Source organism: Neofelis nebulosa, chromosome 7 (assembly GCF_028018385.1).
Source record: "Neofelis nebulosa isolate mNeoNeb1 chromosome 7, mNeoNeb1.pri, whole genome shotgun sequence".
In the NCBI taxonomy this organism is placed as follows: Eukaryota; Metazoa; Chordata; class Mammalia; order Carnivora; family Felidae; genus Neofelis; species Neofelis nebulosa.
This window is the reverse complement of record NC_080788.1, coordinates 60,300,476-60,316,983: the sequence shown is the minus strand read 5'-3', so window position 1 is coordinate 60,316,983 and position 16,508 is coordinate 60,300,476. Positions and strand designations below refer to the sequence as shown.

The 16,508-nt window shown below is 39.2% G+C and overlaps 1 protein-coding gene across 6 annotated transcripts in view; it reads left to right on the top strand.

The window, feature by feature from the left end:
* Positions 1-16,508, top strand: part of WDR76 (WD repeat domain 76) — a 62,987-nt gene that overhangs the window by 7,698 nt on the left and 38,781 nt on the right. For 5 of the 6 annotated variants that reach the window (XM_058737915.1, XM_058737914.1, XM_058737916.1 and 2 more), the window contains 2 exons: positions 3,758-3,850; positions 5,773-5,828. In XM_058737915.1, coding sequence (XP_058593898.1) covers positions 3,758-3,850; positions 5,773-5,828 — 149 coding nt within the window. The remainder of the gene's footprint in view (positions 1-3,757; positions 3,851-5,772; positions 5,829-16,508) is intronic. The other variant, XM_058737913.1, reaches the window with a different exon arrangement.

The window sequence follows — 16,508 nt, the reverse complement described above, 5'->3', positions numbered from 1 at the left end:
GAGTTGCTTGTTCTACCAATTGAGCAAGCCAGCTGCCCCAGGCTATTTGTTTTTTTGTTTCCAGGCTTTTTTTTTTTTTTTTTAATTTTTTTACATTTATTTATTTTTGAGAGACAGAGCACATGTGGCCGAGGGGCAGAGAGAGGAGGCACAGAATCCGAAGCAGGCTCCAGGCTCTGAGCTGTCAGCACAGAGCCTGATGCGGGGTTCGAATTCACAAACCGTGAGACCATGACCTGAGCTAAAGTCGGGCACTCAACTGACTGAGCCACCCAGGTGCCCCACCAGGCTATTTCTTTATAGTTATGCCTATAGCTCTCCCTCTCATCCTCCTTTGCCCCTGACAACTGCTAATTTGTTCTTCATATCTACAGTTTTGTCATTTTTTTTTAAAATTTTTTTTTTTTTCAACGTTTTTTATTCATTTTTTGGGACAGAGAGAGACAGAGCATGAACGGGGGAGGGGCAGAGAGAGAGGGAGACACAGAATCGGAAACAGGCTCCAGGCTCCGAGCCATCAGCCCAGAGCCTGACGCGGGGCTCGAACTCACGGACCGCGAGATCGTGACCTGGCTGAAGTCGGACGCTTAACCGACTGCGCCACCCAGGCGCCCCTACAGTTTTGTCATTTTGAGAACAGTACATAAATAGGTTCATACATTGTTTGAATTTTTGGCATCAAGCATTTTTTTTTTTTTAAGTTTATTTATTTTGAGAGTGAGAGAAAGCATGAGCAGAGGAGGGGCAGAAAGAGGGGAGAGAGAATCACACGCAGGCTCTGCACTGCTAGTGTGGAGCCCAATGTGGGGTTTGAACTCAGGAACTGAGAGACCATGATCTGAACTGAAGTCAGACGCTTAACTAAGTGAGTCAACTAGGTGCCACAAGCTTTTAATCCAAGTTATTTCTTTGATTATTTTTTAAAATAATTTTTAAAAGTTTATTTATTATGAGAAAGAGAGAATATGAGTAGGGGAGGGGCAGAGAGAGAAGGAGAGAGAGAGAATCCAAAGTGGGCTCTGCACTGCCAGCTTGGAGCCCAAAGTGGGGCTTGAACTCACGAACCGTGAGGTTGTGACCTGAACTGAAGCAAAGAGTTGGTCACTTGATTGACTGAGCCACTCAGGCACCCCTGATTTTTTTTTTTTTAAGTTTATTTTGAAAGAGAGAGGGAGTGCACGTGAGTGGGGAAGGGGCAGAGTGAGAGGAGAGAGTGAGAATCCCAAGCAGGCCCAGTACTGCCAACATGGAGCCCGATGTGGGGCTCTAACTCGTGAACCATGAAATCATGACCTGAGCCAAAGTTGGACACTTAACTGACTGAGCCACCTAGGCACCCCACTTCTTTTATTTTTTAAACATGGCATCCCTTGTTTTATGGATGCAATAACTTTTTTTTTTAATGTTTATTTTGAGAGAGAGCGAGTGAGCAGGGAGGGGCAGAGAGAGAGAGAAAATCTCAAGCAGACTCTGGCACTGTCATTGCAGAGCCCAGTCTGGGGCCCGAGCCCACGAACCGTGAGATCATGACTTGACCTTAAACCAAGAGTTGGATGCTTAACCAATTGAGGCACCCCGGTGCCCCAGGATGCAGTAACATCTTAAGTGTCTGAAGATAGTGGAGTTTTTTTTTTTTTTTTTTAACTTCTTTTTCCTATAATATGTTTACTTCGAGTGCCCCCTTTCCTGATGTTTTTTGATTGGTCTTCCTCTTACATGTTATAAGTTTTTGAGAGGTGGGTAATGGGTAAGAATAGTTTGAATTACACATGTCACAAGAAAACTGATCATTTGTCTTAGTAAATTTTCTTCTGTGGTAAGTAGAATCATTTAAATGCGCTCCTTTGATTTCAGCGTGTAGCATTTTGAAATAGAATCTTAGAAAGCCTTTGATGATGATGATGGTGATGTTTTTCTCTGAAAGCAGTTGTAAAGGCAATGACAACATAACCTTTTACCTTCGCTGTCATTGTTATTTTGTGTGTATGAGGAAAATTTTTTATTTTGGTCCAAGTAATACATGTACATCCACATTTAAGTCTTATAATTCCACACATGTATACATATACATGTATATATATATATACACACACACACACAAAGATAATTCCATATGTACACACACAGATACTCAGAAACAAACCAAAACACCCAGCAGTTTTCTGCCACATACTTCTCTGTGATTGTTGCTGCCCAATAGCCAAATTGCACTTTCAGCCGTTTTAGTTTTTATTCCCTCCATGTTATCCATTGACTTAACATGGAAGATGAAGACTTGTTTCATTCACACTATGCCTTATGCACATGTGCCTACCCACTCCTTTCCCTTCTCATCTCCTTATTAGGTACAGCCCAAGCTCTATCAGAGTTGTAGGAAGGAATTCTAATGGCTTCATATGTATATATATTTTTTTCATGAAACATTTCCTGGGGCCCTTCGTCTTTCTACTTCATTCTGGACAGCTTAACCCTTTTTTAGCCTTTCTTTTTACCATTTTCCTTTGAATTTCTTTTATCTCTTCTCTACTGGAACTTCTGCATCCTGGATTCTGTCTTGGGTCTTTCTTTTTTTAGAGTATTCTTCCATTTTGGTGAAATGCTGCTTATAGTAGCTTCCTGAGAAAAGGTGTATGAGAGGTAGTTTACATGTCTGAAAAATCTTCATGCTGTACATTTGATTGATGCATTAATTGGATTTAGAATTGTAAGTTGAAAATAATTTTTCCTTAAAATTTTTTTTTTTTAATATTTTTTTCAACGTTTTTTATTTTATTTTTTTGGGACAGAGAGAGACAGAGCATGAACGGGGGAGGGTCAGAGAGAGGGAGACACAGAATCGGAAACAGGCTCCAGGCTCCGAGCCATCAGCCCAGAGCCTGACGCGGGGCTCGAACTCACGGACCGCGAGATCGTGACCTGGCTGAAGTCGGACGCTTAACCGGACTGCGCCACCCAGGAGCCCCTAATTTTTCCTTAAAATTTTAAACACACTTTTCTATTGTCTTCCAGTTCCCCTCGATATTGGGAAGTTAGTGTCATTCTGATTCTTGTGTGATTTTTTTTCAAACTTTTTAAAATCTCACTTATCTCAAGTGTTAAGATATTTTGTGATAATGTGTATAGACTTTGATCTTTTTTCATTTGTTGTGCTGCATACTCATTGGGCCCTTTTAATCTGGAAACACATGTCTTTAGTTTTGAGAAACGTTCTTATATTATATCTCTAATAATTTTCTCTTCCATTTTTTCTGCTCGTCTTTTTTACCTCTATAACTGTTAGTTGGATATCAGACCTGCAAGCTTGATTTTTTTATTGTCTTTTCTTCCCATGTGTTTATCTCATTTGTTATTGTTCTTTTTTTCTAAATTTTCTTAACCCTTTCAGTGAATTTAAAATGTTCTCTTACTGAGTGTTTTCTTGTTTTGTTTAATAAAAAGTTAACTTTGAGTAATAGTACAATTAATGCCCAGTAGGAAATAATTTGCTATTAAGTTACACTACTTGACTTCTGATATATCACTTGTTATCTAATCGAGAAGCCATACAGATATCTTGTGATTATCCCAAATTCAAACTCTTACACTCAGTGTCCAATGCAGCAAAGATTATGTGCCATTTGGTACAATAGCATGAAATGAATAGAACAGGTACAATTTGAAGGAAAGTATACATTTGAGAATTCAACACCTTGTTTTGTGAGGTGCTTTTGCTATGGATCATGCAAAGTAACAGAATTTTTTTGGTGTAATTTCATAGGATGAATTTTCAGGATTGTCACCGTATGAAAGGAAGAGACTGAAGAACATATCAGAAAATGCAAACTTTTTTGCTTCTCTTCAGTTGTCTGCGGTTTGTGTGGAATTTCTTTTTTTTTTTATTTAAAAATTTTTTAATGTTTTATTTTATTTTTGAAAGAGAGAGACAGAGTGTGAGGAGGGGAGGGGCAGATAAAGAGGGAGACACAGAATCTCAAGCAGGCTCCAGGCTCCAAGCTGTCAGCACAGAGCCCGATGCAAGGCTCAAACTCACGAACTGGGAGATCATGACCTGAGCCTACCTAAGTCCGATGCTTAACCGACTGAGCCACCCAGGCCCTCTTGGAATTTCTAATTAAAAGCAAGATGCCATTCTTGCCAGTAGGTCAATAAAATACTGGTAGTATCAGGTTTCATAGTGTCAGATAAGGGAGGGTAAAATTAGGAGCAAGTTTTGCACTTAATAGGAAGTGGTTACCATATTTTATTCATTTTAAGACTTTTTAAAAAAATTTTAATGTTTTTGAAATTGGCATCTGGAAACTATTACTGGCAGCTCTCTCCCCTGCCCCACTGTTGTTGGTACATAAAATAATGGTGTCTTATGAGTGGTTGTCTTGGATTCAGAGGAACAGGGTATGTTCTGAGTGATTGCTTTACCTAAAGGATAAGGGAGATGTAGGAGGAATAAATTGAGGGATGTGTGGTATGGGAGTGAAAGGACAAGCTTTTTATTTTTATTTTTTTAAATCTTTAGCTTTAAGAATAGGTGGAAATATGCTTTGTATAGTGAGTTTTTTTTTTTAAGTTTTATTTACTTTATTTATTTATTTATTTATTTATTTATTTATTTATTTATTTTGAGAAAGAGGCGCAAGTAGGCGAGGGGCAGAGAGAGAGGTGAGAGAGGGAATCCCACAGAGCCCAATACGGGGCTTGATCCCATGAATGGTGCCATCATGACCTGAGCTGAAATCAAGAGCCAGGCGCTTGACCAACTGAGCCTCCCAGGTGCCCCAGTATACTGTGAGCTTTAAGGATAAATGGTCAAGATAATATGCTAATGTTTTATAATCATCATGACTAAAGGTATAATTTACATTATGTCTTCACACTGGGGGTAAAACTTTGGTGTATGAGAGAATAGCTCTTTATTATTATTATTTTTTAGTAAAAAAATTTTTTTTTAACATTTATTTATTGAGACACAGAGACAGAGTGTGAGCGGGGAGGGGCAGAGAGAGAGGGAGACACAGAATCTGAAGCAGGCTATAGGCTCTGAGCTGTCAGTGCAGAGCCCAATGTGGAGCTCAAACCCACAAACCATGAGATCATGATCTGAACCAGGAGATCATGATCTGAGCCGAAGTGGATGCTTAACCCACTGAGCCACCCAGGTGCCCTGAGGGTAGCTCTTTAGAAGGGTCTTTAGGAGGGCCTATGACATTTTCCTCCAAAAGATAGCAAGCTGTTAGCTTTATTAAATTATTATTTGAATTCTCTGACTACACATTCCCAAACATTTGGTATGTGTTTGTAACTTGAGGGAAGGGAGGGTGACTTAAAATAAGGGACTAAATTGTTTAGTCATTAAAAGTTGAAAATTAATCAGAAACTTAGACACAGTATCTCTGATTTTGACTTTAGTAAACAGAAATTATGTTTTAATTTATAGAAGCATAACATCACTTTTCTGGAAAATATCAAAATAGGATTGCCTATAGTAGAAGTTAAACCTTTTAATTTACAGTAGTATATTTGGTGAAATGTTTAATGTTTAATCATGTAAACTCATTAGCAACTTGGTCTCAGGTATCAGAATGTCAGTACTTTAGACAGTATTATTTACTTGCCTTTATTATTAATAGTATATTTGTCTCCTGTCTTACCAAGAGCAGGTATCCTATCTTGAGGAACTTTATTTCCTGTATAGATCTTACTTTAGTGTCAATAAAGCAGCATACTTAATAATTTATAAGGTAGTATCTTTATATGTGTGTTTTGTGTATTTTGCAGTCAGCTGCAAGGCTCCGTGAAATGATAAAAAAGAGACAGCCTCCTGAATCCAAAAGGTAAAAGATTTGGTTTATAATGCCTACACCCTGATGTATTGTTGAGTTATTTATAATTTGAAAAAACAGTTACCATAGTAAAATAAGTAATAGATCAGAAACTATAATCTTAAAACTGTTGTTCCACATCTTCACAAGCATTTGGTAGTGTCAGTGTTCTGGATTTTGGCTATTCTAATAGGTGTGTATTGGTATCTCGTTGTTTTAATTTGTTTTTCCCTGATGACATGTTGTAGAGCATCTTTTCATGTGCTTCTTGCTATCTATATATTACTTTGGTGAGCTGTATTTTATGATCTTTGGCACCCCCCCCTTTCTTTTTTTTAACATTTATTCATTTTTGAGAGTGAGAGAGACAGAGCATGAGTGGGGGAGGGGCAGAGAGCGAGGGAGACACAGAATCCGAAGCAGGCTCCAGGCTCTGAACTGTCAGCACAGGGGCCCCCTGTGGGGCTTGAACTCACGGACTGTGAGATCATGACCTGAGCCGAAGTCAGACACCCAACTGACTGAGCCACCCAGGCGCCCTCTTTGGCCCATTTTTAATAGAGTTGTTTGTTTTTATTGATGAATTTGAGAGTTCTTTGCATATTTTGGATAACAGTCCTTTATCAGAAGTGTCTTTTGCAGATATTTTCTCTGGCTTGTCTTCTCATTCTCTTGATGATATCTTTTGCAGAGTGGAAGTTTTTAATTTTTTTTTTTTTTTTTTAAATTTTTTTTTTCAACGTTTTTTATTTATTTTTGGGACAGAGAGAGACAGAGCATGAACGGGGGAGGGGCAGAGAGAGAGGGAGACACAGAATCGGAAACAGGCTCCAGGCTCCAGGCCATCGGCCCAGAGCCTGACGCGGGGCTCGAACTCACGGACCGCGAGATCGTGACCTGGCTGAAGTCGGACGCTTAACCGACTGCGCCACCCAGGCGCCCCTGGAAGTTTTTAATTTTAATGAAGTTTACTTTATAATTTTTTCTTCCATGGATTGTGTCTTTGGTGTTATATCTAAAAAACCATTCCCATTCCCAGGGTCACCTAGGTTTTCTCCTGTTGTCTTCTACAAGTTTTATAGTTCTGTGTTTTACATTAGATTTGTAATCCATTTTGAGTTAATTGTGTGAAGGGTGTAAAGGTTGTGTCTAGATTCATTGTTTTGCATTTGGTTGTCCATTCGTTCTAGCACCATTTGTTGAAAAGACTATTTTTGCTCCATTATCTTGCCTTTGCTCCTTTGTGTAAGATCAGTTGACTCCCTATTCTGTTCCATTGATTCGTATATTCTTCGTCAGTACCATACTGCCTTTAAAATTTTTTTTTAATGTTTATTTTTATTTTTGAGACAGAGAGAGACAGAGCATGAGTGGGGGAGGGCCATAGAGAGAGGGAAACACAGAATCAGAAGCAGGCTCCAAGCTCTGAGCTGTCAGCACAGAGCCCAACGCGGGGCATGAACCCACAAACCGTGAGATCATGACCTTGAGCTGAAGTCGGATGCTTAACCGACTGACCTACCCAGGCGCCCCGGCGTTCCGGGATTAAAAAAATTTTTTTTAATTTATTTTGGAGGGGGGGTGAGGGTAGGGGCAGAGAGAGGAGAGAGAAAGAATCCAAGCAGGCTTCGTGCTGTCAGCACAGAGCCTGACTAGGGCTCTGACCCTCGAACCGTGAGATCACAACCTGAACCGAAATCAAGAATCAGACACTTAACTGACTGAGCCACTCAGGCACCCCTAACTTGCTGGGATTTTGATTGAGATTGCATTGAATTTATAGATTAAGTTGGAAAGAACTGGCATTTTGACAATATTGAGTCTTTCATGGGATATCTCTCCATTTATTTAGTTCTTTGAGAGGTGTCTGGCTGGCTCAGTTGATAGAGCATATGACTGTTGATCTCAGGGTTGTGAGTTTGAGCCCTATGTTGGGTGTGGAGCCTACTTAACATACAAAAATAATTTAGTTCTTTGATTTTGTTCATGAGAGTTTTGTAGTGTACTTCATATAGATCTTGGAAATATTTTTGTTTGATTGATTTATTTTATTAGATTTAAACCTAAGTATTTCATTGTATGGGTACTTATGTAAATGATATTCTATTTTTAACTTCAAATTTCATTTGTTTATTGCTGGTATATAGGAAAGAAATTAACTTTTATATATTAACCTTGTATCCTACCACCTTGCTATAATCACTTATGAAGTTCCAGGAGTTTTTTTGTTCATTTTTTAGAATTTTCCACATAGACTATCATGTAGCAAATAGTAATTTTTTTTTTTTTTTTTTTTTTTACTTAATAGATTATTAGTTTATTATAAAAGGATATAACTTAGGACAGCTAAAGGAAATGCTGCATAGGGCAAGGCATGGGGAAATGGCAGGAAGCTTCCATGTCCTCTCAGAGTGTGGTACTCTCCCAGCACATCCATGTGTTCACCAACCTGGAAACTCCTTTTTTCTATAGAATTTTACCTTCAAAGTTTATTTATTCTGAGAGAGAGAGAGGGAGTGTGCGTGCATTCATGAGCAGGGGAGGGGCAGAGAGAGAGAGAGGAAGAGAGAATCCCAAGCAGGCTCCACACTATTAGCACACAGCCTGACACAGGGCTCAAACCCATGAATGGTGAGATGGTGACCTGAGCGGAAATGGCTTAATTGACTGAGCCATCCAGGTGCCCCCAACTTTGAAACTCTAGAACAAATATGGTTTTATTTTTCTCTTCCAAATCTGCACTCCATTTCCTTTTCTTGTCTTACTGCATTAGCTAGAACTTCCAGCATAGTGTTGAAAAGGAAGGATAAAATAGTGTTGAAAAGGAATGGTAAAAGAGGACATCTGTGCCAGTACCTGACCTTGGTGGGAAAGCTTGTCATTTCTCACTATTTAAGTATGACATTAGCTGTAGGTTTTTTGTAGGTATTCTATCGAGAAAGTTCCCTTCTACTGAGAGCTTTTTTTATCGTTAATTAAAAAATGTGTTATATTTAGTGTTATATTTAGTCAAATGCATATTCTGCATTTGTTGATAGGATCATGTGATTTTGCTTTTTTTTTTTTTTTTTTTTAAAGTTTTTTTTTATTTTTATTTTTGGGACAGAGAGAGACAGAGCATGAACGGGGGAGGGGCAGAGAGAGAGGGAGACACAGAATCGGAAACAGGCTCCAGGCTCCGAGCCATCAGCCCAGAGCCTGACGCGGGGCTCGAACTCACGGACCGCGAGATCGTGACCTGGCTGAAGTCGGACGCTTAACCGACTGCGCCACCCAGGCGCCCGTGATTTTGCTTTTTTAAAAAGCCTGTTGATGTGATGGATTGCATTGAATGATTTTAATTAGATTATGTTAATTGATTTTTGAGTGTTGAACTAGTCTTGCATGCTTGAGATATATCCCATTTGGTTGTGGTGCATAATACTTTTTATGCATTGTTGGTTTCAATTTACTAATTTTTTTGTGGGTTTTGCATCTGCTCATGAGGGATATTGGTCTGTATTTTTTGTTTTATAATATTGTCTTGGTTTTGGTATTAGGATAACGCTGGCCTCACAGAATGAAATAGGTAGAATTCTCTCTGCTTCTGTCCTCTGTTTTTTTTAAGTTTTATTTATTTATTTTGAGCGAGAGAGTGTACACAAGGGAGGAGGGGCAGAGAGAAGGAGAGACAGAATACCAAGCAGGCTCCACTCCATCAGCACAGAGCCCAGTGTGGGTCTCGAACTCACGAACTGTGAGATCATGACCTGAACCTAGATTGTGAATCAGACACTTAACTGACTGTGCCACCCAGGTGTCCCTCTCCATCTATCCTCTAAAAGAAATTGTAGAGAATTGGTACAATTTCTTTCTTAAATGTTTGGTAGAATACATCAGTGAGGGGCGCCTGGGTGGCTCAGTCGGTTGAGCGCCGACTTCGGCTCAGGTCACGATCTCGTGGTCCGTGAGTTCGAGCCCTGCATCGGGCCCCTGTGCTGACAGCTGGGAGCCCGGAGCCTGTTTTGGATTCTGTGCCTCCCTCTCTCTGACCCTCCCCCATTCATGCTCTGTCTCTCTCTGTCTCAAAAATAAATAAACGTTAAAAATTAAAAAAAAAAAAAAAAAAAAAAAAAAAGAATACGTCAGTGAACCCATGTCCGCATTGTGCTTTCTGCTTTGGAAGGTTATTATTGATTTAAATTCTTTAATAATTTCAATTATCTATTTCTAATTCAGATTGTGAGTTTAGCAATTGTGTCTTTCAAGGAATTGTCCATTTCATCTAGGTTATCAAATATGTGGGCATAGAATTTTTCACATTATTTCTTCATTATCTTTTTAATGTCCATAGGATCTGTAGTAAGATACATCTTTCATTTCTGGTATTGGTAACTTTTTTTCTTAGTTAACTTTGCTAGAGGCTTATTGATTTTATTGGTCTTTTGAAAGAACTGGCTTTGGTTTTGTTGATACTTCCCCCTCCCCCGATGATTTCCTGTTTTTAATTTTATTGATATGCTCAACTTTTATTATTTTCTTTTGCTTACTTTAGATTAATTGGCTCTTTTTCTAGTTTCTTGAGTTGGAAACTTAGATTATTGAATTTTTGACCTTCTTTCCTAATATGTACATTCAGTGTTATAAATTTCCCTCTAAGCACTGCTTTCCCTGCACACCACAAATTTTGTTAGATGGTGTTTTCATTTTCATTTAGTAAAAAGTGTTTTTTATGCTCTCTTGAGATTTCTTCTTTGACCTATGTGTTATTTAGAAGTGTGTTTACTCTCTATGTATTTTGGGATTTTTCAAGTATCCTTCTCTTACTGATTTCTAGTTTAATTACATTATATTCTGAGAGCAAATGTATGATTTTTTTCTTCTTTTTTAAAAAATGATTTCTATTAAATTTGTTAAGCTGTGTCTTATGGTCTAGAATGTAGTCTACCTTGGTGAATGTTCCATCTGAGCTTGAGAAAAATGTGTATTCTGTTTTTGAATGAACTAGTCTATAGATGTTGATTATGTCTAGGTGATGGATGGTGTGTTGAGTTCAACTATGCCCTTGGTGATTGGCTGCCTGCTAGATCTCTCCATTTCTGATAGGGGAGTGTTGAAGTTGCCAACAGCTAACATAGTAGAATTATCTATTTGGTTGTTTTTTTTTTTTTTTAAGTTTATTTATTTTGAAAAAGAGAGAGAGTGTGTGCATGCACACATGCAAGTGAAGGAGGGGCAGAGAGAGAGGGTGAGAGAGAATCCCAAGCAGACTCCATGCTGTGAGCATGGAGGCTGAGCAGGGCTTGGTCTCACAAACTGTGAGATCATGATCTGAGGCAAAACCAAGAGTCAGAAGATTGACTGAGCCACCCAGGTGCCCCAAGTTACCTATTTCTTTTTGCAGTTCTGTTACATAGTTTGATACTCTGTTATTAGGTACATTATGTTTGTTAGCTTGGAGATTTGACCCTTTTATCATTATGTAATGCCCTTCTTTTTTTTTTTTCTTTTTTTTCAACGTTTTTTTTTTTTTTTTTTTAAATTTTTGGGACAGAGAGAGACAGAGCATGAACGGGGGAGGGGCAGAGAGAGAGGGAGACACAGAATCGGAAACAGGCTCCAGGCTCCGAGCCATCGGCCCAGAGCCTGACGCGTGGCTCGAACTCACGGACCGCGAGATCGTGACCTGGCTGAAGTCGGACGCTTAACCGACTGCGCCACCCAGGCGCCCCTGTAATGCCCTTCTTTATCCCTTTATAACTTTCTTTGCTTTATCCCTTTATAACTTTCTTTGCTTTGAAGTCTTCTCTGTCTGAGGGTACCCGGGTGGCTCAGATGGTTAAGCACCTGACTTGGGCTTAGGTCATGATCTTGTGGTTCATGTGTTCGAGCCCTCCATCAGGCTCTGCGCTAACAGCTCAGAGCCTCCTTCAGATCCTCTTTCTCCCTCTCCCTCTGACCTCTGTGCACACTCTCTCTCTCAAAAATAAATAAACATAAAACAAAAAATTGGAGTCTGCTCTGTCTGAAATTAATGTAGCTACTCCTGCTTTTGATTTGTGTTAGCATGGTATATTTTTCTCCATTCATTAACTTTTATTTTATTTTATTTTTTAAATTTAAATCTAAGTTAGTTAACATATAGTGTAATAATTTCAGGAATATAATTTAGTAATTCATCACTTACATATATATAACACCCAGTGTTCACATCAAGTGCCCTCCTTAATGCCCATTGCCCATTTAGCCTATCCCCCCACCAACACCCCACCAGTAACCCTCAGTTTGTTCTCTGTGTTTAAGAGTCCATTATGGTTTGTCTCCATATCTGTTTTTATCTTATTTTTGCTTCCCTTCCCCTATGTTCATCTTTTGTGTTTCTCAAATTCCACTTATGAGTGAAATCATATAATACCTGTCTTTGATTTATTTCGCTTAGCATAATATACTCTAGTTCCATCCACATTGTTGCAGATGGTAAGATTTCATTCTTTTTGATTGCTGAGTAATATCCCATCATATCTATGTATGTATTTTGTGTGTGTAAACATTGGGGTGCATGTGCCCTTTTGAATCAGCATTTTTGTATTCTTTGGACAAATACCTAGTAGTGCAATTGCTGGGTCATAGGGTAGTTCTATTTTTAATTTTTCGAGGAACCTCCATATTTTTTACCAGAGTGGCTGTGCCAGTTTGCATTCCCACCAGCAGTGCATAAGGGTTCCCCTTTCTCCCCATCCTTGTCAACATCTGTTGTTCCTGAGTTGTTAATTTCAGCCATTCTGACAGGTGTGAGGTGGTATCTCATTGTGGTGTTGATTTGTATTTCCCTGATGATGAGTGTTGTTGAGCATCTTTTCATGTATCTGTTAGCCCTCTGGATGTCTTCTTTGGAATCATGTCTATTCATGTCTTTTTCCCATTTCTTCACTGGATTATTTGTTTTTTGGGTGTTGAGTTTGATAAGTTCTTTATAGATTTTGGATGCTAACCCTTTATCTGATATGTCATTCTCCCATTCTGTCAGTTGCCTTTTAGTTTTGCTGATTGTTTCCTTTGCTATGCAGAAGCTTTTTATCTTGATGAGGTCCCAATAGTTCATTTTTGCTTTTGTTTCCCTTGCCTCTGGAGACATGTCAAGTAAGAGGTTGTTGCAGCCTAGGCCAAAGAGGTTGTTGTTTGTTTTCTCCTCCAGGATTTTGATGGCTTCCTTACATTTAGGTCTTTTATCCATTTTGAGTTTATTTTTGTGTATGGTGTGAGAAAGTGGTCCAGGTTCATTCTTCTGCCTGTCGCTGTCCAGTTTCCCCAACACGATTTGCTGAAGAGACTGTCTTTTTCCATTGGATATTCTTTCCTGCTTTGTCAAAGATTAGTTGGCCATACGTTTGTCCATTTCTGGGTTTTTTATTCCTTTTTTTTTTTCCTGATGTTTTATTCATTTTCTATGAGAGAGATAGAGAGACAGAGTGCAAGTAGGGGAGGGGCAGAGAGACAGGGAGACACAGAATCCGAAGCAGGCTCCAGGCTCTGAGCTGTCAGCACAGAACCTGGTACGGGACTCGAACTCACAAACCGTGAGATCATGACCTGAGCCGAAGTTGGACACCCAACCAACTGAGCCACCCAGGCACCCCTGAGTTTTCTGTTCTGTTCCATTGATCTATTTGTCTGTTTTTGTGCCAGTACCATACTGTCTTGATGATTACAGCTTTGTAATACAGCTTGGAGTCTGGAATTGTGATGCCTCCAGCTTTGGTTTTCTTTTTCTTTTTCTTTTTTATTAAAAAATTTTAAAATGTTTTATTATTTATTTTAGAGAGAGAGAGGCAGAGGTATGGGTGGGGGAGCGGCAGAGAGAGGGAAACACAGAATCCGAAGCAGCTCCAGGCTCCTAGCTGTCAGCACAGACCCTGACGTGGGCCTTGAACTCACAAACCGCAAGATCATGACCTGAGCCAAAGCCGGACTCTCAACTGACTGAGCCACCCAGGTGCTCCTGGGGTTCTTTTTCAACATGGCTATTTGGGTTCTTTTCTGGTTTCATACAAATTTTAGAATTGTTTGTTCTAACTGTGAAGAATGCTGGTGTTATTTTGATAGGGATTGCTCCATTCCTTTACTTTTAATATTTATGTGTCTTTATATTTAAAGTGGGTTTCTTATAGACAACATAAGTTTGAGTATTGTGTTTGATCCACTCTGACAGTCTCTTTTAATTGGTGCATTTAGACCATTGATGTTCAAAGTGAGTATTGATATATTTGGATTAATATCTATCATATTTGTTAATGTTTACTACTTATTGCCCTTGTTTTTTTCCCCCTATTTTTGTCTCCACTATTTTTCTGCCTTTTATGGTTTTAATTGAACATTTTGTATGATGCCATTTTCTCTTGTTTCTTAGTGTATCAGTTACAATTTTTTTTACTGTTTTTTTTTTTTGTTAGTGATTGCCCTGGAGTTTACAGTATAATCTACAACTAATTCACTTCCATTAGAAATTTTTATTTTATTTTATATATAGAGAGAGTGGGACAAAAGGAGGGGGGGAAGAGAGAGAAAGAAAATCCCAAGCAGGCTCCACATTTATCACAGAGCCTGAAACAGGGGGCTTGATCCCACAACCCTGGGATCATGACCTGAGCTGAAATCAAGAGTCAGACACTCACTCAACTGACTGAGCCACCCCGGCACCCCCCAAGTCCATTAAAAAAAATTTTTTTTTTTAGTTTATTCTGAGAGAGGGAGAGGGAGGGACAGAGTGAGGGAGAGGAGAATGAAAAGCAGGATCCACACTGACAGTGCATAGCCCGACTTGGGGCTTGAACTCGTGAACCGTGAGATCATGACCTGAGCCAAAATCAAGAGTTGGACCCTTAACTGAGTGAGCCACCCAGTTGCCCCAGCCACCCATTTTCAATTAACAGTATATCACTTCTTGGGGCGCCTGGGTGGCTCAGTGGGTTGGGCGTCCGACTTCGGCTCAGGTCACGATCTCACTGTCCATGGGTTCGAGCCCCACGTTGGGCTCTGTGCTGACTGCTCAGAGCCTGGAGTCTGTTTTGGATTCTGTGTCTCCCTCTCTCTCTGACCCTCCCCCGTTCATGCTCTGTCTCTCTCTGTCTCAAAAATAAATAAATGTTAAAAAAAAAATTAAAAAAAAACAGTATATCACTTCAGGGTGTGAGTGAGGTATAGTATGAGCACCTTATAATAATAAAATAATCCTAATTCTTCCCTCTTGTCCCTTGTATCATTGCTGTCATTCATTTCACATGTATAAGCATACATAAGTATATATACATGTTGGTATACCAACACACAAGATATATACATAAGGGTACATAACTAAACACATTGTTGCTATTGTTATTTTGAGCTAGCTGTTACTAATTAAGAATGAGAAAAATAAAATTTTTTTTTTTTACCTTATTCATTCTTTGATCCTCCTTTTGGTGGATCTGATTTTCAGATCTGTTTTTCTTCTCTCTAAAGAAATTTTTTTTAATGTTTATGTTTTATATTTGAGAGAGAGAGAGACAGAGTGCAAATGAGGGAGGGGCAGAGAGAGAAGGAGACGGAACCTGAACAGGTTCTAGGGTCCTAGCTGTCAGCACAGAGCCTGACGTGGGGTTTCAACTCATGACCAGTGAGATCATAACCTGAGTCGAAGTCAGATGCTTAACTGACTGAGCCACCCAGGTGCCTATAAAGAACTTTTTTTAACCTTTTTTGTAAGGCATGTGTACTGGCAACAAATTCTCTTAATTTTTTTTTTTTAGTTTATGTATTTATTTTGAGAAAGAGAGAGAGGGAGAAGGAGTGGGGGGAGGGAGGGAGAGGGAGAGACAATCCCAAAGTAGGCTCTGTGCTGTCAGTGCAGAGCCCAATGCAGGGCTCAATCTCACAAACCATGAGATCATGACCTGAGCCGAAATCAAGAGTCAGACTACTTAACCGACTGAGCCACCCAGGTGCCCCAGTTTTTTAAAAGTAAGCTCTATACCCAATGTGGGGCTTGAGCTCAATGTATTTATACCCTCAATGTGAAGCTTGAACTCATGACTCCAAGATCAAGAGTTGTATGCTCTACCCACTGAGATAGCCAGGTGCGCCTCTCAACCCTTAAGATATTTTACTCTACTCTCTTGATTGCATAGTTTACTGGAGTATGGGTGTAGTTCTTATCTTTGGCTATAGGTAAGATGTTTTTTTCCTTCTGGCTTCTTTCAGGATTTTTTCTTTCTCTTTGATTTTCCATAGTTTGGAAATGAATTCCTTAGGTGTAGTTTTTGGGGGGCATTTATCTTGCTTGATGTACTCTGAGCTTCCTGGATCTGTTACTTGATGTCTGACATTAATTTGGGGAATTCTCGGTTACTATTTTGTCAAATATCATCTGTTTTTCTCTATTTCTTATCCTTCTGGTATTCCCATTATGTGTATGTTGCACCTTTTGTAATTATCCCATAGTCCTTGGATATTCTGTTCAGTTTTTTTTTTCATTATTTCTTCTCCCTGCTTTTTAGTTTTGGAGGTTCCTGTTGAAATACCTCACGCTCAGAGATTCTTTCCTCAGCCATGTCTTGTCTACTAATGAGCTCATCAAAGGCACACTTCATTTCTTTTAGCGTTTTTGATCTCTAGCATTTCTTTTGGTTCTTTCTTAGGATTTCCATCTCTCTTCTTACATTGCCTATCTTGCATGGT